This window comes from Ambystoma mexicanum, chromosome 2q (assembly GCF_040938575.1).
Source record: "Ambystoma mexicanum isolate Mex_15411 chromosome 2q, UKY_AmexF1_1, whole genome shotgun sequence".
Taxonomy (NCBI): Eukaryota; Metazoa; Chordata; class Amphibia; order Caudata; family Ambystomatidae; genus Ambystoma; species Ambystoma mexicanum.
The window spans coordinates 306,537,687-306,560,088 of NC_090924.1; the positions used below are offsets into that span (position 1 = coordinate 306,537,687).

General features: G+C 46.2%; 1 protein-coding gene across 4 annotated transcripts in view; it reads left to right on the forward strand.

The window, feature by feature from the left end:
• The window catches only part of LOC138569359 (uncharacterized), a 1,262,132-nt gene that overhangs the window by 452,446 nt on the left and 787,284 nt on the right, over positions 1 to 22,402 (forward strand). For all 4 annotated transcript variants that reach the window (XM_069647272.1, XM_069647275.1, XM_069647274.1 and 1 more), the window contains 5 exons: positions 6,542 to 6,694; positions 14,465 to 14,670; positions 16,025 to 16,110; positions 16,249 to 16,379; positions 17,462 to 17,608. In XM_069647272.1, the coding sequence (XP_069503373.1) occupies positions 6,542 to 6,694; positions 14,465 to 14,670; positions 16,025 to 16,110; positions 16,249 to 16,379; positions 17,462 to 17,608 (723 nt within the window). The remainder of the gene's footprint in view (positions 1 to 6,541; positions 6,695 to 14,464; positions 14,671 to 16,024; positions 16,111 to 16,248; positions 16,380 to 17,461; positions 17,609 to 22,402) is intronic.

The window sequence follows — 22,402 nt, forward strand, 5'->3', positions numbered from 1 at the left end:
CTCTTACCTAAACCCAACCGGGATGATACTGGGGTGCCGGGGGCCTGGTGCGAGGGAGAGCCGTAGGTCTGGACAGCCGTGTCAACCGTAACCCAGATGGTAGTAGCTGGTTGTGACTAGGTGAGCACCTGAGTTTGCCACGTAGCGCCAGTGGCCAAAATCGTAGAGTCAAGAAAGGGTGATCCGTAAACAATCCGTTAATCAAAAGCCGAGGGTCCAAAGTACCAATATCCGAGCAACAAGATCCGAGGAGTCAGCAAGCCAGTCCGTAATCCGTAAGCCAAGGTCCAAAAATCCATTGTATCCAGGTATCGTGAATGCTGCAAAAGCCGAACAGAGTCGTGGAACAGCTGTGAAGCGGTGATGGAACTCGAACTTCCCGGTTTTATGCGTGCCGGCTCTTGATCACGTGAGCGGGATTCTGGGCACGTGATCGGGAGAGCGCCGCGGAACCAGGAAGTAAACGCAGTCGGGTGTTCCAGCTCGAACGTAGTCTCCATGGGAGTTGCCAATGGTAACGAGGCAACAAACCGGGTCGGACCTTCCGCACTGCCCGCCCTCGTTGACCATGGCGACTCCCTCGCACCCTAGGTATGGAGTTGTCCCGGGAGGTGGTCTGCAACCCAGGGACAGTACCTGTGTGTGCTGGTGTGACGGTGCCTGGTGGCGGGACTGGTTTGTGTATGACAGAGCCCCCCCTCAATGGCCCACGACCACGTGGGCAGGAAGGGTGATCCCGGTGGAAACGTGAAACAAGCCTCGGGGCATGGACGTCCCCAGCAGGAACCCAACAACGCTCCTCGGGGCCAAAACCCACCCAGTCAACAAGATACTGGAGCCCACCCCTGACAAAGCGAGAACCCAAGACAGCAGAAACCTCATATTCCACGGAGTCACCCACCGCCACCGGGCCAGGCGTAGACCGGAGACGAGTAGGTGCCGGACAGGACTTCAACAAAGAGGTGTGGAATACGGGGTGTATGCGCCAGGAAGCAGGGACTGAGAGTCGGTAGGCTACAGGGTTGATCACAGCAGTAATCTTATACGGGCCCACAAAACGGGGTAAAAGTTTGCGACACCCAGGTAGCCTAAGATGACGAGAAGAGAGCCAAACCCTGTCCCCCACAACATAGGAAGGTGCCACCGCCCTCCTTCTATCCGCCATGGCCTTCATGGATTCCCGGGCCTCCTGGAGATGAGTAAGGGTCCGAGCCTGAACAGCCGATAAGTCGCGGGCACAGGCGACAGCAGCAGGGTTGTCAGAGGGAGCTAGGTCCGGGATAGGTAAGGTGCGGGGATGCTGGCCATACAATACAAAAAAGGGGGAAGAGCCAGTGGAAGAATGTGTGGAGTTGTTATACGAAAACTCAGCAAGATGTAGTAAGCCGAGCCAGGATTGCTGGTGTTGCAGAATCAAACAACGTAGATATTGTTCCATGGCCTGGTTCACCCTCTCAGTCTGGCCGTCCGTCTCCGGGTGGTAAGCGGAGGAAAAGCGGGAATCTATACCCAGGAGAGCCGTAAGAGCTCGCCAGAACCGAGAAGTGAACTGGGGCCCCCTATCTGAAATAATAATCGTGGGCAACCCAAAGAAACAAAAGACCGATTTAAAGAAGAGATCGGCCAAAGCTGGGGCAGAAGGGATGCCAGAACAAGGAATGAAGCGAGCCATTTTGGAAAACGAATCGACCACCACCCATATGGTGTCGAAACCCTTTGTCCGGGGCAGGTCGGTTACGAAATCCATGGAAACCGTGTGCCAAGGCCTGGGGGGTACAGGCAACGGAAGTAGAAGCCCCAGTGGACGCCCCCTACGATGCTTACACTGGGCACATATAGCACAGGTGTTAACATACCCTTCAACGTCGTGTTTCATGGAGGGCCACCAACACCAACGCCTGAGAATGTCCAACGTGCGTTTCTGTCCTGGATGACCATTGATGGCGCTATCGTGGGTCCATTTCAGAGCAAGATTACGAGTGTCGGTAGAAGGCAACCACAACCTGTTTTGGATATAGGGCAACCCTTCATGAAACTCTGGATCCCACTCGGTGACCTGATCGGGATGTTGTGAAACCCATGTGCGAAGTGAGTCCAATAGAGATAAAGGAGGGGTGCAAAGGCAAATAACATGTTGGTTTAACAGGGTTTCTGGAAACACAGGTAAGGATACCCCACCCGGAGAGCGAGACAATGCGTCCGCTTTCCCATGGGACAGACCGGAACGATGTTTGACCTGGAAGTCAAAGGCCGCAAAGAATAAATGCCACCGCACCTGCCGACTGTTAATACATTTGAGCGAGGCCAGATCCTGGAGGTTGCGGTGGTCGGTGAACACCATGACTGTGTGCTTCGCTCCCAACAAATGATGCCGCCAGACCAAGAAAGCATCTTTGATGGCGAGTAATTCTTTCTCCGTGACAGTGTAATGTAGTTCCGTAACAGTGAATTTCCGAGAATGAAATGCCACCGGATGCAATTGACCTGAATGAGGGCAACGTTGGGACAGGACTGCCCCGAGAGCAAAAGAGGACGCATCGGCCTCCACAATAAATGGGAGTTCTGGGTCGGGATGTTTCAGGACAGGGGCAGTAGTGAATGCAGACTTTAAGGCGTCAAAAGCCGCCTGGTGTTCATCCAACCAAACAAAAGGCGATTTGGGGCTGGTTAGAGCAGTAAGAGGAGCCACCAGAGATGAGAAGTCTTGGATGAAACGCCTATAGAAATTCGAGAACCCAAGGAATGATTGCAAGGACTTGAGATTGCCGGGTTTTGGCCAGTCCAAAACCGCACGGACTTTGGACTGGTTCATGGCCAAACCCCCAGGTGTAATGTGGAATCCCAGGAAATCAACGCTTTCAGTATGAAACAGGCATTTCTCAGGTTTGGCGTAGAGTGAGTGTTGGCGGAGACGGGACAGTACTTCGCGGACGTGTACTATATGTTCTTTTATGTCCTGTGAGTATATGAGAATGTCGTCAAGGTATACTGCCACGCATACGTCCAACAAATCATGAAATACCTCGTTCATGAAACGTTGGAAGGTAGCAGGGGCGTTACAAAGCCCAAAGGGCATGACCACGTATTCGAATAATCCGTAACGTGTACAGAAAGCCGTCTTCCACTCGTCCCCGGAGCGGATTCTGACCAGGTTGTAGGCTCCGCGGAGATCGAGTTTTGTAAAAATGGTAGCGTGGCTTAACCTGTCCAGTAAGGGAGTGATCAAGGGTATTGGGTATCGATTTTTTACGGTGATGGAATTAAGTCGGCGGTAGTCCACACAAGGACGCAGATCGCCCTCCTTTTTTGGGACGAAGAATATTGGGCTAGCAGCCGGAGAGGTGGAGGGACGTATATGACCGACCTTCAATGCAACCTGTATATAATTCTTTAATGCCTGTTCTTCTGACGGAGATAAAGAGTAGATGCGGCCTAAGGGAATCACGGAATCAGGAATTAGGTCTATGGGGCAGTCATAAGGTCGGTGTGGTGGTAGCACCTCCGAGGAACCCTTGTCGAATACCTCACGGAAATCGTTGTAATCAGCAGGGAAACCAACGGCAACAGCCCCCACTACATGGGGTTCGAGAGCCATAGGGATATCCTCTTGCAGAGTGAGCTGTGCTATGCCCCCTAGGGCCCGTGGGGAGAATTCAGCATCGTCAGGTGCGGTGAGACAAAAATTCTGGCATGTCTCAGATTCAAAATGGACTTGCCCCGACTTCCAGTCAATCAAGGGGTTATGTAGATGTAACCAAGGAAGACCCAAGATGATACCAAACTGTGGCATCGTAATCAAATCGAAGGTGATGATTTCCTGATGCGTGTCTTGTATTGTGAGGGTGATGGGGGCGGTTTGTTGCTTGATAGGGCCTGATATCAGTGCTGTACCATCTACTGCTTGTACCGGCTCAGGATGTTGCTTGGAGATCAGAGGTAAGTTTAAGGATCTGGCCAAAGTTATATCAATATAATTGCCCGTGGCGCCTGAATCGATGTAAATCGAGACGACATGAGATATGTCGGGTGTAGGGTTAAGCATGGCCTGTACCAACACTGGTCTGATTCTGCCAAAAGCGGGGTTCCTATCCGGGGAAATGGGAACATTGCTCGATCCAGTCCCCGGATCTAGGGTCGAGCATTCGGAAAAACCGGATTCTTGAGTTTAGGGCGTCAGGGACATGATTTTACAAAATGGCCAAGTAGACCACAGTAAAAACAGGCATGGTCAGTTCTTCTGCGTTCCCTTTCTGATTGCGTGATGGGACTGCGAATGCCACCTATTTGCATGGGTTCAATGCCTGTACCAGAGAAAGAGGAGGGTGAAGTGGCAATGGGGATTCCTGTTTCAGACCGATGTTCGGAACGTCTTGCGTCGATTTGTAATGCGAGATCCACTAACTCAGTGTGGGTCGTGGGCAAAGATGGAACCACAGCCATAGCGTCCTTCATGGTGTTATTAAGCCCCCTATAGAAAACGACCGCCCTCTTTGGTTCAGGCCAGGATGTCTCAGCGACTAATTGATTAAAACGAGCTATGTATTCGAGGAGGGTATTCTTCCCTTGAGTCAGATCTAACAGCTCGAGGTCCCGAGACTGGGCTTTGTGACGCGTGTCGAACACACGGGACAATTCTGTGACTAGTAGGTCAAAATCGTATAGGACGGGGTTGTCGTTCTCCAACAAAGGGTTGGCCCATTCTGCCGCGGTGCCGGCCAGGTGGGACAAGGTGAACGCTGCTTTAGTGGTGGCGTCAGGGAAAGCCTGAGGTCTACAGAGGAAATGCAGTTTACACTGGTTTACAAATGTGCGAAACTTTCTGGGGTCACCGTGGAACCTTTCTGGGGCAGCCAAGGGAAAGGGCGTGGACATGAGTATTGGAACCTGAGGTGCGGCAGGAGCAGTAGGAGGCTGTTGAGCAGTTGGGGGTTGCGCTGCAGCAGCAGCTTCCCCGAACTCAGCATCAGCGGGCAAGGGGTGTTGTGTGCTCTGTATTAGATCTAACCTCTGGTGTATTGTAGCAGTAGCGGCAACCATATCTGCTCTTAGTAATGTGAGTGCCTGTACCAAGGCAGCCACGGGGTCCTCCGGTTCCATACTCTCCACGACGCAAGGCTTCACAGTCTGTCGTGACTTGCCGCGTAGTGAAGAGTAATGGACCTCTGTCCACAAATCACCCACAGGGATGAGCAAAGAAACTCCCTGTGCGAGCTTTGAGGCCACAGGTGTTTTGTTTCCTCGTCGGATCTGATGACGTCCTGGACCCCGGAGGCTGTTAAAGGGAAGGTAAGATTAGCACAGGCAGACACAATACTGGGATATGCAGAAACGTGTATAAATCTCTTACCTAAACCCAACCGGGATGATACTGGGGTGCCGGGGGCCTGGTGCGAGGGAGAGCCGTAGGTCTGGACAGCCGTGTCAACCGTAACCCAGATGGTAGTAGCTGGTTGTGACTAGGTGAGCACCTGAGTTTGCCACGTAGCGCCAGTGGCCAAAATCGTAGAGTCAAGAAAGGGTGATCCGTAAACAATCCGTTAATCAAAAGCCGAGGGTCCAAAGTACCAATATCCGAGCAACAAGATCCGAGGAGTCAGCAAGCCAGTCCGTAATCCGTAAGCCAAGGTCCAAAAATCCGTTGTATCCAGGTATCGTGAATGCTGCAAAAGCCGAACAGAGTCGTGGAACAGCTGTGAAGCGGTGATGGAACTCGAACTTCCCGGTTTTATGCGTGCCGGCTCTTGATCACGTGAGCGGGATTCTGGGCACGTGATCGGGAGAGCGCCGAGGAACCAGGAAGTAAACGCAGTCGGGTGTTCCAGCTCGAACGTAGTCTCCATGGGAGTTGCCAATGGTAACGAGGCAACAAACCGGGTCGGACCTTCCGCACTGCCCGCCCTCGTTGACCATGGCGACTCCCTCACACCCTAGGTATGGAGTTGTCCCGGGAGGTGGTCTGCAACCCAGGGACAGTACCTGTGTGTGCTGGTGTGACGGTGCATGGTGGCGGGACTGGTTTGTGTATGACAGGTGTCCCCCGCAGGTGCCATGCCTTAAAATTGCAGCAAAAATATGGCAATATTTTTGTGTGCCGATATTTTTGCGGGATATTAACACATGGAACCCTGGAGAGTGGGTTTGAGCGGTACTAGTGAATTCAGCCCATGGAGGAGTCGAGGTCTGGCTCTCCCAGAGTTGCATTACTTCTGTGGTTCGTGCATGATCACCACTGCCAGCTTCTTTGCACCACGAGAGGCTGTGTATCTTCACCTAAAGTGGAATGTCTGTCTGGTTGATACATAGAGGTCCTTCCATACTTGTGGGCAAATAGCCCTTTATAATCTTTGAACTAGTCATTTTTACTGTGGGGACTATTAGGTTTAGCAGGTGACTGTCGACTAGTGGCATCTTTTCTCCCATGCAGAGAGAAGCACTGTTTAAAAGGAGCAGAACATGTATCCCTACCCTCTTGAGTTTTCAATGAAGTTAAGCTGCAGGTATGAATGTTTACTCCAACCCTGACTGTCTGTTTCCCTCTTAGATGGATGTCTTGGACCTGCTGACGGTGCAGCAGCTCGCGCAATTATCAGCTACCAAAGGGTCACTGACGACACCGTCCGATGCGTTGAAAGTGATGAACCTTGTGTCTGGCCCACGGGCATTGGTGGAGTACATTACGGAATTCAACAGCCAAGTGAGTCCAAGAGTTCTTTGTCTTATGTTTTTCTCACTTTCTACCCTCATCTTCTTGGTCACTGTGTAGTACCATGTATGGTTCTGGTGGGTATTTTGGAAGGCCAAAGATAGGGCCCCTTTGAAACACGCGTGCTGTGATGAATTGCCATCTGGCAAGGGTGTGAAAGCCCTGACCTTTGTGATTTTTTATTAAATAACAAAATGTTATGGGTAAGTTCATCTCTGAAATAGGAATTTGCTGATCAGATTCCCCCTTCATAATCTCCATGCCAAAAGCACAGAGCAGGTTCAGAGGTCTTAGGTGCCGTCTTGATGGCTACAGTGACAGCCAAGTCTCTGCAGCGCAGGGGTTGCATTTAAGATATGCACCCCTGTTCCAAAAACAACATAACGCTGAGGATTCTGTCCAGGTGACACATTAAGCTGTACATATAAGCCATACCTGAGTGAGGGTATGATGGCAAGCATCTCTCATAGTTATCCCAGCCACATTAAATTAATATTGCACATTCATCAGCCATATGGGCCAAATTCAGTTGTAGAAGGCTTATGTGTATTCATTCCAGACAAGGATTTCCCTGTCCACTGGCAGGACTGTAGCCTTGGGGTATTGCCTGTCTCTGTTCCTTTGTAAGGGCAGCAACACCCTTTACCCAGAGACAGCCACTCCACAGGAAGCTGTCCTGGCAACAGGAGTCAAAGGACACACCCATTCACAAAGGTGAAGTGGCTGGCATATAAGCTACCAAAGGGTCACTGATCACACTGTCCAATGTGTTGAATGTGATGAACTTTGTGTCTGGCTCAGAAGCATTGGTGGAGCACACTATTAAATTCAACATCCAAGTGAGTCCAAGAGTTATTTGTTTTGTTTTTCTCACTTTCTCTCCTCATCTTCTCAGTCACTGTCTAGTAACATGTATGGGTCTGGTGGGTGTTTTGGAAGACCAAAATACGGCCCTTTTGAAACACACACACACACACACACGCATGCAGTGATGAATTGCCATCTGGCAAGGGTGTGAAAGCTCTGGCATTTTTATTTTTCTTAAATAAAAAATGATGCGGGTAATTCCATCTCTGAAAATGAAATCTGCTGATCAGATTCCCTTTTCATAAACTCCATGCCAATAGCCTTTCCCCATGAACAGGCAACCGACGGGAAGCTGCCCTGGGAACACAAATAAAAGGGCACACTGATTCAGAAAGGGCTACGACTCACACCAGGGTGTTGCATTTCTAAAGGCCTTTGATTCTATTGAGAAGGGAAGGGGGTGGGGTATTTGTAGGAAGGGAGGCATCTGTACAGGTGGCGAAAAATTCTGCCATCGTGTTTCTGTTTGTCCCGCTCTCTTTCCTGTCCACTCCACTTCCTGTAGCATAAAGCACATTGAGTGTGATGAGGGAAGAGCAAAGGCCTCTCATTTCAAGAGCAGTGATTGGGCCCCAAAAGGAGGCTAGCTTTAGTCCAGTCACCTGTGGACTTTTACCTTTGAAAGAAGGGGTCTCCCACCACTTCTTTGTATCATGTTGGAATCATCTCTGGAATACAACCCTGGAAGAAGATTTCTCTGGACCCTACAGAGAGAGCAGTCCTTTTAATGTCCTTCAGTTGTGAGGTGAAAACAGATATTCCAAGGAAGAGGCAAGCTCTGTCCCCTAACCGTCCCCAGGGACCATTGGGGTGAACTCTGCTGCTGGACCAAGACTGCATCTCTGCCAACCACCCTGTTGCCTGGGACCTCACCATGTTGCAGGACCCATGCAAGTGCCTGCCACCCTCCCCCGTGTCTGGGAGCCCGAGACATTGACTAAACCTGGCCCTTGACACCCTGGAGTGGGACTCACAGCTGCTGAAAGCCCGAACAGCCAAGATCCATGTGTTTTCAATGCTCACCTGCTGCGAGTCGTGATTCAAGGATGTTCGGCGCCAAACCAACCTCCAGGACCCTTTAAAGCTGCTTTCGGCATTCATCACTCCATTCAACTCTGGACTGCGCCAGCTGAAGCATATTGTTGCCTCGGCTCGAACCAACAAAGTACTGCTTCCTTGCATTGCTCAAACCACCGATCGGAGCACAAGCTTCTTCATCGCCGCTCCTGTAAGTCGATCGACCCGAACCTGGTGTCCCGCAATCAGAGACCTCCGAGACTCTGCATCAAATCAACTCCCCTGTGCATCCTGGTACCATCTCAACCGCCATCGACCCTGGACGGCCAACCGAACCTGGTGACTGCCCGATCTGTACAGCGTGAGTAGACACTTCAAGACCGCAGCTCCCTTATGTTCCACCCCAACTCGACGCATGCTTGAGCTGGACCATCGTGACTGGCGCATTCTCTAACCGAAGAGAACCTGCGAATGACAGTGAGAAGCCTGGTTCCATCCCGACGAACCGGCAAGACATTTGGATACTGGATAAGTCCTTTCAATCCCTGTTCTTCTGTTACAAGCTCAAGACATATCCTTTTGAACATTGCGGTCATCTAATTGCCTTTTCTCCCCTGTCGCATTACCCATTAACCAGAGTGCTGCATCTATTCTATCTTTGCATATTCTGTGTTCTGTTTTTCTTCTACAGAGATGGGTTTTCGCCCTGCTTCCTAGTTAGTTCTTATTGTACATGGTGTATTTGATTAAAGTATATATTTTCATAGAACCTTGATTGGATGTTCCTTTATTTTGGACTGTTAAAGTTCGCTGTTTGAGTTGCTACTAAACCACATTCACAGAGTATAGCCTTCCCTCGGCCCACCTTACCACAAAAGGCGAAGGAGTTATATCTCATCACTGTGCCTGTTTTACCTTTATGATTGTGTTGGCTCTTGGTTTGTTGAAGTTTGAGGGTTGAGTTGGCGCTTTAGCCTCTACATATCCTTGTACTCCTGCAGGGCAGAAATCAATTCGTCAGATGCACGCACACGCACGCACCTTCCTAACCCCACCTCCCATAAACCGTGAAGTGGGTACTTTGAAACTAGGTGCATGCAGTATTTATTGGGAGAAAAAGACTGAAAGCTACCTAACCTATATGACTGAAGATCCATAGCTCAGTGCCTAGGAACCTACAGCCCTGGGTGACAAAGATAGGCTTTTTAAAATCTCCTTTTTCCGGTGATCTGTACGGTATTCGTTTGTACAGATTTGAGTTTTGCCTTAGTATTTGCTAACTTCTAATCTAAACTGCTGCTCGGAAGAATATTTCATTGAATAGAACATGCTGTATTTTTAAATTAAAATCAGTTTAAAAGATGTTAACAATGAACTGAACAATTTTGGTTGTTAGACCTCCTACAAAGCTCACGTAATGTAGTCACCCCCAACCTGGACTTCCTATGTCCTTCCTTCCGGTGTGAATGGAGCAAAGGGTTGTTCAGAAGCTGGTATTGGCTAATGCGCGTGTAGCCATTGATCACGCTTCCCAGGCTCTCAGCAGAAGGGCCAATCAATGGAGTGAATGATAACATTTGATCAGTATGGAGACTTGACCAATAGAACAGATCTTGGGCTCATGTCAGAGAGACCTCTTGGCATCTGTTACATGGTAAGGGTTTGTGGCCCTTTTAGCTGGGTTCATAAACCTACCTAGGACCCTGACCTTTCCTACCCATCCCTCTACAACACAAAGCGACAGCATTCTCAGCAGTCCAATACAGGCAGGCAACTGCCACAGTCTTTAAACAAGTGCTTGCCCCCTTTTATCTTTCCAGGCTACTAAGCTTCTCCTCATATCTCCCGCCTTTTCCAGTATTGACTATTGCTCTGTACTCTTCATTGACCTCCCTGCTTCTAATCCTACTCCTCCCCTTTCTACCTAAACTCAGCTATCTGTCTTCTTTTCTATCTTTCCCCACATACCTCCATCACCTCCTCCCTGCTGTCTTTTCTTTCCTCACTGCCTCACTATAGTTTCCAAGTGTATCTGTGGTCTAGCTCCACTTTACGGCTCATCTGTTATTACTGTATACTCGCCCTCCCCTCTCTCTCTATATTATCACAATCCTAATTCCTTCTTTAGTACCCCCCCCCCCCGCGCCCCATCTTGCATCCGTTTTTCTCGTTCTTGGCCACTATGCACTGGAACTCTCTGTCTCTGCTTATCTGTCTGCTCATCACCATCTCTCCAACTTTTAAGTTCCTTTCTTAAATCTCATCTTCTTTCAGCTCTTTCCAACTGAATTCTTTTAATCAGGATAATTCTATTTGTCCTTATTGCTTGATGATATACCAACATTTTATATGGACATTACTTAGGCAATAGCGCTTTGAAGTCCTAATAAATTCAAATGCAAAAATACAATAGCAGTAAGCCCATAAGGACCCTAAGATATCAAAGCCCTGGAGATCACAGAAGGGTGACTGTAGTAATAACAGAGGGGAGTAGAGCAGACGGGGGCCCATGCACTGTTATGGATGGACAATAAACTAAAAACAAATCAAGAAAAGATTGGCAAAACCAAAATAAGACATTTACATTTTTTAAACCAAAAAGGTTTAAGAAAACTGGTCAAAGTAATTGAAAACAATTTTTATCCTGATACTGCTGACTGCAAGTTTTTGTTTTTTTTCAAAGAAGCTCACGTTGATAACTTTTAATTTATCAAAGGATATCCTTCTCAGCAATTTCCAGTCCTTTGGAAGGATTATCCCAGACCCCTCCTGCACCATGCATCTGCAGTGCACATGATGATGACGCTGCTGCAGCTGTGCGCTGAGCAAAGCATGAGTTGAAAGAGTTACATTTTATAATCAAACCTTACATCTTTCACCTAGCTTTGAAACAAGGGACTTGGCCCCTGGCACCCAAACATACCCTTCACCACTGGGTGCAGCCAATAACAATATTATGACTGTAAATAACTTTCATAAAGCTTCAGTCACAACCTCAGGACACAGGTCCTAAAACATAAACTGACTGTAAATGACTACGGCCACCATCTTTTCCCAGTATGGTGAGTGTAAATCCCTCTCATGGAGCTGTAGCCACAGTCTATTCCAGTATGGGAATACTTTGTTTGATAGGGAAGGGTGGATTGCGCAGGGCAAAAAGTGCCACTCTTGCGTTTAGAATAAAGATTCTCCGAAATTCAAAACATGCTTTGTAACTCCAAATCGGTTTAATAAGGCCATATGTTGGGCTTAAGAATGCAGCTGACACATGTTTCGACCAACGGTCGTCCTCAAGGCATAACTTAATATGCTTCAAAAATCAAGATTCTTATGCGCCGATCCTCAAACCATCTTCATATAGATGGGAAAGGAAAATATTCTGACCCTCTATCTCAAATATTCCTATATTAACCTCAGTGGGAATGACGTCTATATCTTTGGTGGATGCCTGGTGCCTCTTCTAAATCACTCACCTCATGTGTGTACACATATAATATTATATCTATAACACAGAGCCAGTGCAGACCCACTGGCGTCTATACCCCTCAGTCTCATACTGTATTCCAGAATGGGGACTGTAAATCACTTTCATGAAACTGCAGACCCAATCTATGCCAGTAACTGTCACTGAAAATCACTTTCATGAAACTGCAGACCCAATCTATGCCAGTAACTGTCACTGTAAATCACTTTCATGAAACTGCAGACCCAATCTATGCCAGTAACTGTCACTGAAAATCACTTTCACTGCCCCCAACAGCAAATTACTCATCTCTCTTGCACATCCGCATTGTTAGTCAGTCTCTCTCTCTCTCTCACACACACACACACACACACATTCACACACTCACTCAAACACACATTCCAAATGTTGCATACACACTGCAACACATTCCAGTACACACTCACGCAAATACGTTTTGTTTAACCTTGGTTTAACCTTGGTTTACATGCTGCTGCTTCGGGGGTCTCGAAGTCCGGACAGGGCGATGACAGCAGCATGTTTCTCCAGAACCGTTGGCGGGCTCTATGTTGCCTAGCAACCATTGTATGCATAAAGAGACAATGCTGTGGGGCTGATGTGGTGCTTGCGTATTTCTTTAAGGCAAGTTTGGCAATAGGGCCAATGCAGAGCTTGTGACTCTTTTTTAAAGGCAGATTCATTTTTAATGGAGTAGAGTGCTCTGGGCAGTCTGACCCGTGGACACGCCCTCCCCTACCCCCCACTCCCACCCGCACAATGGTGGAGAGTTGATGCACCAGATTTCCATTTTAAGCAAGTCAATCTTTTTCTGAAGAGCCTCCCAAGGTTAATCTCCAGAGTGTTGGTGCACATTGGTAAATACAAAAGTGCCCTTCTTTTGAATGCAAATAGCTAACCCAGTATCCGCTAATTTGGCTATCTCTCCTTTATGTCTTGCCAGCATATTAGAGTGATTTGGAGAGTAGACTTGGAGAATAGGTGCACAAGGAAGCAATGTGCTATATCAAAACCTATACTGATACATGCAGTTTTCAGCTTTAATAACGTTATTCAAATTCTCAGCATTATGTCTGTGTCCTGAAGCAGTGCCACTTTGAGCGTAACCTGCAAACTACATCCATCCATCTTTCAAACTTTTTCATGTACACACTTCAGACTTTGCGACGCTTTGGAGTGCGGTGATCACCACTCCCAGCTACTATGATCTCGAGTGGGCACTGCACCTTAGATCACCTAAGGTGAGGCTCGCTGGCGTGATGTGATAGGCATGCTTTGGTAATTATAAAGCTAGAGGTGCAACCTCGAAACAGGCAGTGTCTTGTGGCTGCAGGGGTCACGCCCTTTCTAAAAGTGACATATGTGTGTAGAAAGCTAGCCCAGCCGCTGTTATGCATTTCCTGAGCACAACATGGGTTATTCATTGCTTAAAAAAAATATAGTGTTGACACTGCTTTCCTGAAAGATCTGTTAGCAGGTAAACCCCCATTCCCTCCAACGTTCTATTTCATTCTAATTGCAACCTATATGATAGCTCAGTGAGTTAAAATGCTCGCTGTTGAAATCTGTAGATGTACTGGTCACAGACCCAGGTTCCAGTCGAGTCACTTTCGTCTTTCATCCATCCACAGAAAACACATAGGACCTCATTACCAGTTCAGCGGTGCAGGACAAAAGGGGCGGTAATCCTGTTGCCAATGTTTTTTGGGGCGGTAACGGAATTACCACAATTATTCCTGCCACGCCGAATTATAACATTGGTGGTAAAGTGGAAAATGTAGCTCCAGCAACAAGCTGGAGATGAATCTGCCACTTTACCTCCAAAAATGGGCGGATTACCTGCACGCTAAATCCACCAGCCGAAAATCTGCAACAAAAATCCCCATGCAGTCCTATGGAGTCCAAAAATGGGGAATTGCCACCATCTGTAATCCTGTGGTAAACCCAGTGGGGGGATCCATCGGCGGTAACAGTAATCGGATTAGGCTGTAATTTGGCAGATTCACCGTTGAATTTCCACCAAATTCGAGATGAGGCCCAGAGCCATTACATTGTCTAGTAACAGAACAGTGCTGTGAAACACCAAGATCTACACAGCACTATCCTTCCACCATGGCCGCTCGGACTTTCGTTGTTTGACGAACTAGCTTGCCATGTCACTGACACAACAGTTCCTAAGGCTTCCATATTGTATATTCCGTATTGCATTTCATGTTATGTCTATTAATATGCGCAACCATGTAACCATTATGTCTCTCCACTTAGAACGGCACCGAGATGCCTCCGGGTTGGGCACGCTTTACAAAATAAATAAATAAATAAATAAATAAATAGCAATTACCAGTTTTAAACCTAGCCAACTTACACTGTGTACTGTCTGTGCTTGTGATCACCAGCCCAACATCCAGCTGCAAGGTGATATCCGGTACACACTGTTGGACCAAGTGTTAGGAAAAGCCAATCTCACCACAGCAAACGACACTGAGTTTTCCACGTGGATCGGTTCCCGCCTCACAATTTTACTTCCGGCACTAAACAGCTCACTGGTCCCTGGACTTTTCGCGGGAGTGCTGTCAAGGCCATGCTCTGCCATCCAAAACATGTAAGTAGCCCTTTATATCAACATTGCTGAAGCCATGATAACACGTTTACTTATTTTAAATATGTAGTTACATTTTTAAATCTTGTTCTGTAACATGAAAATCAAAAGGATAATGTATATCCATGGGCCAGATTGCATAAACCTTTGCACTGGTGCAAGTGCAAAGTTTGCACGGTATTAGCACTAGGGCAAAGTTTGCCCTGTTTTTAAAAAACACCTGGACACATTAAAAACCATTGCTCCTCGACAAGTGCAGTTTGGCATATTAAAGCACCAGGGCTAAAATTGCTCCTCTGCTAAAAAGATGCATTTTTTATGCATTGTTGCATCAGGGCAAACTTTTCCCTAGTGCTAATACAATTCCGTATTAGCACTAGGGCAAACTTTGCCTTGGTGCAAAAATGTTGTGAAAATGCATCTTTATTGCACTACAGCAATTTTAGCCCTGGTGCTTTTAATATGCCAAACTGCACTTGTCGAGGTGCAATAGTTTTTAAATGTGTCCAGTTGTTTTTAAAAATAGGGCAAACTTTGCCCTAGTGCTAATACCGTGCAAACTTTGCACTTGCACCAGCGCAAAGTTTCTGTAATCAGGCCCCATGTTCAAATATAGAGCTAAGTGAAGCTAAATATACATGTATTCAAGTTGCCTAGCAGTGTCACCACGTCTTTTCTGCTCCTGACCTACGTGGCAGATCGCGTCATTGAAATCAAACCCCAACAAAATAATACCGTACAATAAATAAAAAATGATAGTTCTTAACAGGCAAACTACAGGTGGACTTCAGCAGCTGTGGAATAGAATGCAAAAGGTATGTAGAATATTTTATAAACTGTCCACTCAGGCCCCATTATAAGTTGGCCGTTCTGGAAATATAGTGCCGGCAATGTGTGCCGGCCCTTTTTCCGGTCCGGCAAACTGTAAGTCCTATGGGAGTCCATGGAATGGAGATTTACCAGCGTTTCCGCCGCTTAGAATTTGCCGGTTATTCCGGCAGACACGGTACTGGAGTTTGCCGGTTTCCCACTGGGATACCAGCAAACTCATAAGGAGAGCCACGTTTCTTTAACAAGGTATTACAGTCATTAATGAATTAATATTTTATAACTCACTCAATGCTGAAGAGCACAGGGCCGGGAATCTAACCTGTGTCGCTCTGCATTGTCCTGCCTCCCAGACAAACTCATTGCCCCTGGGCTACCCTCTCTTCCCAGCACTTGCCACGGTGCAGATGAACTAAAACAACACTGCCATTCCACCCTACCACCAAGGCAAATGTGATGTAACCTCTAACCCTTGAAGCCTTCAGTTTAGTAGCTGGTGTTATAACCCTTTTTTTTATGTCTGTTGCAGGACACACGCTCTCGACAACTTAATCACGAACTTTACTAACATTACCCAGCAGGCTGTGTATACTCAAATACTGTCAGTGGAAAAGGGTAAGACCCCTCTGGGGATTGGATTACTCTGCCTTGACTACTCAAGCATTGCTTTTAATTAATTGTTCCTACAATGTTAAGAATGGGTCCAATTACAATAGAAAATACATTGTTGGCCTTCTCCTTCTGCTTTCTAAGGTCGATCGCTTTCCTGCTTCTCAAATGCATCCAGTTTCTCTGTGTATCTGAGGGGGGCGTTCCTTGGGTTTGGCACCTTTTTGAACCTGCAAGACGCTTTCTCCATCGTTCCACCTGGACGGATCTCAGAGGTAAATGATTTTATGTTATTTTGTGATGGTGAATATGTTAAATAGGTTGCATACCGCACAGGCTCGGGCACTGGCACATTTTCGCCTGAATGTTTTTGAGGAAAATGTCGGTGGGGTTCTCTTCGGGTTTGCTCACTAAAGGGATCATCAAGTAGTTGAAGCAAGTGGTTGTTCTTCATTGTTGTGTGTAGACAATCCTGTTTGTTAACTAAGATTATTTCTCACTGCAAGAAATCATCCTCAGGGTTGCCATTGGCGAAGAATGTGGCAGCTTTCCACCCACTGGTCAGCACACAGATGACCAAGAGAGACTTTAAGTTTGATTGTGCAAAATGTGCAGCTAGTATACTGACTTATCACAGTAAAGGCACACTCATTTCAGTAGAAATAGCTAAGGGGGCTAATTTCTGATGCTATTAAAGGATTCATCTAATGATGTCTTCATGAGTAAGGCACACATGAATGATGACAATACAAGAAGCATTTCCCACCCTACTGAGATATTATATGAGTAGGATGCATGGCATGTGAGTTACTGAGACAGGAAGTAAGTTACTGACACAGGAAGTGAGCAGGTCATGCTCAAATATTGAGTAAGATGGAATGCCATCAGCTTGAAATAATGCACTCTGACTCACTGGTTGATACAGTTCGTGTTTGTGTGTGTGTGTTTCAATATAACATAAGATTTAGTGATGCGTGTGTATATATATATATATATATATATACATATATATATATATATTCATATATATATATATTTGTGTTGTATTGCACTGGCACGCCACCTTCAGCCATTTCCGAGTGATCAATGTAGTTGAATGTCTGCCTTATAAGCTTTAATAGAATCATTTAGGAGATAAACGTTTGTGAAACCAATTAAAAAACACAACAACCCAGACCTGTTTGCAGTGTGGAACTGAGAGATAAGTGAAAAAACTGCAATCAAATGTAAGCAGTCTTTCTTCGTACAGGATGTAAACATATATTATCACTAGTGTTCTCCAACCTTCACACAGAAATACAGGGCAATTCCCCCAAGCTCGCAGTGTTGTTAATGTGTCTGCGACCGTTGCTTGCAGGTGGTGAACACAATCCCAGCCGGAGACTTTGCTGACGCTCTGAGCTCCTCGGCATTCATCGGAAACGGAAGTCTCCTGACCTCCCTCCTGCAGGCGTATAACAACAAACGCGACTTTATCGAGCACTTGAACAACGGAACAGTGCTGGTAAGTCCGGTCCTTGAATCTAAACACAGGTTTGTTCGTCTCATGACAGAAAGGTAATCGCAGTGTTTCTATGCAGCTAGGACGGCCACTCTGATGGCAGGGCTTTCAAATGGACTTCGTTCACACTGGTTCCACAAACTTCTTGGGAGGTGGCAAATAAAAGGCAGCCCTAGAAACTCCTAGAACTTTTCTTTACTTTATTATCTTTAATTTTTCTCGTTCATTCTCTGGAAGAATAGGTTACCATGGAGGTCATCAGGGGTTAGGCAGAGAGGCAAAAATGCGGCAGTAACGCTATTACCGTCGCATTACTGCTCCGCCCAAAACCTGAGTTAGGTAATAGTGACACAAGTGGTTTCTCTTCATAAAATCTCTTATCACATATTTTCATTTGGGGATGTGGTCATTGATTTCATTCCCATTTTATTATGTAAGTATATTGGTTTTTTTCTTTACATGCTAGCTTTACAATCTTTTTTTCTTAGTGATTACTGGTTGCAGTTTGCCTCTCTGCATGCAAAAAGAGCCAAAAAAGAATGATCCCAATTTTGGCCTTTTGCTGACACCCTGCGACGCAGAGAGTGAAGTCCTTTAGACACTGTGGGACTCATTTATTTTTAATTAAGTTACACCGCAGTGACCTGCTATGTTTGCACTTTAGGCAAGCACTTCCCCGGCACATAAAGTTCTTCATTTGCAAACCGGAGTGCAAAAGAGAGGTGTAAAGTGGATGTGTGATTACCTTTAGGACTCCTTTTGCTATCTGCCGTGCAAAATAAGTAAATACCACGTGCCATTTATGCACGACAGGCACGCATACAATGGATTCCCATGGAATCCGCCTGTTTATTGCTGGTCTAACAAGCAGGAGGATTCCATAGGAAACAATTGGTTTTATGCCAGCATGAAAATGCCATGCTGCCGTAAAAACAAGTGATTTTTGGAGATGGCGAGGAAAAGGGAGGCTGAAAGGTAACTCTCGTTCTGATCCCCACATCAGCCTTCAAAAATCCACAAAACATGTTTTGGAGTTTAAATAAAGGTGTTAAAACAGGCATAAGACTTTGACACCGGTCTGTAGCAGCATTTTTAGGTTCGGGACTTGAAAATAAGCGACATTGTTGATCCCGCATCACAGTCTTACTCCCGCAAGAAAAAGCAAGTTGATATCAAGGATTTATTTGCAGGGTTGTAACTGTGCTGGGGACAGCCCCCTTACCTCCACTAGCCCACAAGGCAACCCTTTCACTTAACAGAGTTTGTCTCTGCCGTATAGTGAAAGGGCTACCTGCGGGGGTAAGCGCTTCTGTTTATAAAACAAACAGAGAGGCAGGTGCACAATACGTATGATAGCGGTGCGCCCCCCTGCTTTTGTTTCTTAGGCAGGGTCTGAGCCTCTGATTAAGAACCAAACGGAGAGGGGGGGTGAACTGCTTTCATATCTGTTGGTGCACCTGCCGCTACTTTTGTTTTTTAGTCACAGCTGCCTGGCCCCCATAGGCAGCCCTTTCTTTGAGTTTGGCGTCTGTGATAAAATGACAAAAAGAGAAATGATTGTATCAATAGCAGTGCGCCAACCGCTCCTTTCGAAAATCCTCCCCCCAGGCAGCCCATATTTAAGGTACGCCAACTATTTAGAGCCCCCCTTGATTCCACATTCCACTTCAAACACTGTTTATTTATATGAACATAATGTTAGAGAGCGAACATGTGAAAGAGAATGGGCCTCATTACAACTCTGGTGGTAGCGGTGCCGTTAAAAGCGGCACGGCTGCCGCGGAGTTGCATTTTTTCCGGCACCCATGAATGGGCTAGAACCGGGTCATGCCGAGCTTGGCGGACCCAGTAATTGCCCATTTGTGGGTGCCGGTAACATGGGACTCCCCATCCCTATTCGGCCCCATAGGGCTGAATGGGGATGGGGACGCCGGATGCACCGGCACATGCAGAGTTGTGCCGGTGCATCTGACGTGCTGTGCTCGCGGGTGCCAGTCAGCCCGCCAGGAAAAACCTGGCAGACTGTCAGGCACCCGCGAGCACAGCCCGTAGTATGGTGTTCCGGGAACTACGGTACCAGCATGCTTATCAGTACTGTAGTTCCCGGACCGCCACGCTTGTAATGAGGCCCAATGTGTTTGTGGGAGAGGATGTGAGTGACAGACAGTAGTTCAGAAAACACTGCATTGATGATTGCTGGGAAAACAAAACATCTGTCCACTTTTACAGCTTCTATTTGCGACAAAAGTATTCACGGAAAGTCCAGCAAAACATGGAACTAAATGATTCCTTCATGGAATTCTGTTTTCCTCGTAGAGGACTCAATTTCATGTAGGGAAAGTGCTCAAATCAACGAAGTACTGATATCATAGGCTTTGGAGGAGACACCCCAGTATTTGGGCGTGGCAGCCAATAGTGATCACAGAATGTGGCCAAAGTGTCCCATGCATCACTGCCTATTTCTGGCTGCTGTGGCACTGCCCGCATTCCACTGGAATTAGAAACACTATGATCCTGCTGATTTCAGGGTAACAGGGCCCAGCATCAGCTTTTTTGTCCTGCCTCGCTGAATTCCCAATACAGAGGGATTATTCCTGTTGCAGGGGTGATTGTTGGGATGTGGCGCCCCAGGGCAGTCACATCTGCATTTGTTTATTTTGTTTGTTTGCAAGGTGCCCATCCACCCCTTCCCCTTCTAACCCTGTGCCAATTTACTTTGCTGGGTTGCTATTAGGGACGTCATTTAGGGGTTGTCAGGGGTCGCACCTGTGACCCCTGAGATCTCCCTTGTTACCCCTGTAGTCTCCCTCGCTACCCCAAAACATTGAAGCTCCTGGGCTGTGGCCAGTGCCATGTGGCTCTTTGGTTCTGGAGTGGCTGGCATTTTTGTTGAGGCCTCTTAAAAAAAACAGGGGGTTCCACAAGTGTAACACTTTGAGCGGTGACCCTAAATAAGAATCATGTCACTTTGGCGTGGGGTCAAATGACATCACATTCTGTGATGTCATCAGATGTCAAGGGTCATGTGATGTCACTTCTGCTACCCCTGGCGTTTTGCTGAAATGACATCCCTGGTTGCTATTTGGACAACATGTATCATGTATTCGCCTTTCTATGAATTATGTTGATAAAATATAATTTCCATGGTCTTGTTCTGTCCTAAGTGCTTCTGGGTGTACAGTCACATAAGGATGTGATTAACTTCCGGTATCATGCTTGCTGAACATAGATGTGCTTTGCATGCACAGAAGGATATACCAGATTGGCAGGACGGTGACTAGTTTTGATCACTGGCATTGCATTGCCATATTTGCGTTACCTAGGAAAGTTTTTCTGAACCTGTGGAACGAGTGGGGTTTGGGGGATGGAACATCGGGAATTTTGAGTCTGCGACACTTATCTTATTAAATATGGATACCATGCAATGTCTTGAGTGGCACCAGAACCTACTTTTCAAGTGTCTATACTGGTATCATGCAATGGGCAAGAGAGTTCCCTCTGTCCACTGCATTGTACCTTGGTGAAGTTATGACCATTCTTCACACCACCACCCCTTTTCTTTTCTTTTCTTTTCTTTTCTTTGTTTACCTCTGTAAACCTTCCTGATTCTGTTCGTTCTCTTTTTTACAAAAGCTGGGGGCTATTAGATTCCAAATTGTCGGAGCTTTCGTATACACAATTTTTGGTGCCTTGTCAATAAAAGGTAACAGGGCATTTTATCTGACAACAAAATGTTCTAATGCTTCTTTAATAGTTTATGTACTAGATAACTTTGTGTTTAATGTTGTGTAATAAACCATTTTTTGGCAGTACCTTCTTCATGAACTCGTGTAATTAATAACTCTTCTCTTCTCCGACAGTTCACTTTATCTAGTGCTTTTTGGTGATTATTTTGTTATCATATCCTCTTTGCTAAAATCTTGATTGTAAAATGTCACTTTGCTGTTTGAATAAATCAGAACTGCAGATTTTCCTCTTGGCTCTTGCAAATTCTCCATAGGGTACATGTTTGGTAATCATTTTCAACTATCTCTGCATAGCATAGTATTAGCTTCTGTAGGTTTTCTCAAAGTTTTGGTCTCAATCAAATTAATTTTGATTTGTATGCCTAAATCCAAAAATTAAATCCCTGTCTTATTGTGTGCTAATGTAAGTTTGATATCAAATTTATTTGCATTCAACCAATTTGCATAGTCCAATAGATCTTCTTCCGTACCTCCGATATTATAAAAATGTCATCTACGAAAGGCCACCATTTGACAACAGACCTAGTATGATGTTTAAAGATATAGATGTCTTTTAGGTAACCCAGAAACAGATTGGCTACAGACAGGGAGCATTTTAAACCTATTGCTGCTCTCACAAATTGTTGAAAATGTAATACATTAAACATAAATTATTGTTCTTGATGATAAAATGTACTAAATCCACCAACATCGCCCCCCCCCCCATAAAATAGGTAGCTGGTATTTACTGTAAAAATACTCTATTGCTTCTGTTGCAAATTGATGTTTGATGGATGTGTATAACGAGACCACATCTAACGTTACCAGCCAGTAATCCTTTTGCCAAGTAATATTCTATAGCAGCTGTAAAATGTGCATACTATCTCTGAATAGGAACCTAGTTTTCTGACCAAAGATTTGAGAAAATGTGCTACAAACGCTGATATTGTTTCCAAACTTGAGACGATTCCATTAACTATGGGTCGTGCTGTAGATATGTTGTCAAACGGTTTATATATTTTTGGCAAAAAAATATATGAACAGATATTTAGGATCTTTGACTTGTCTATTC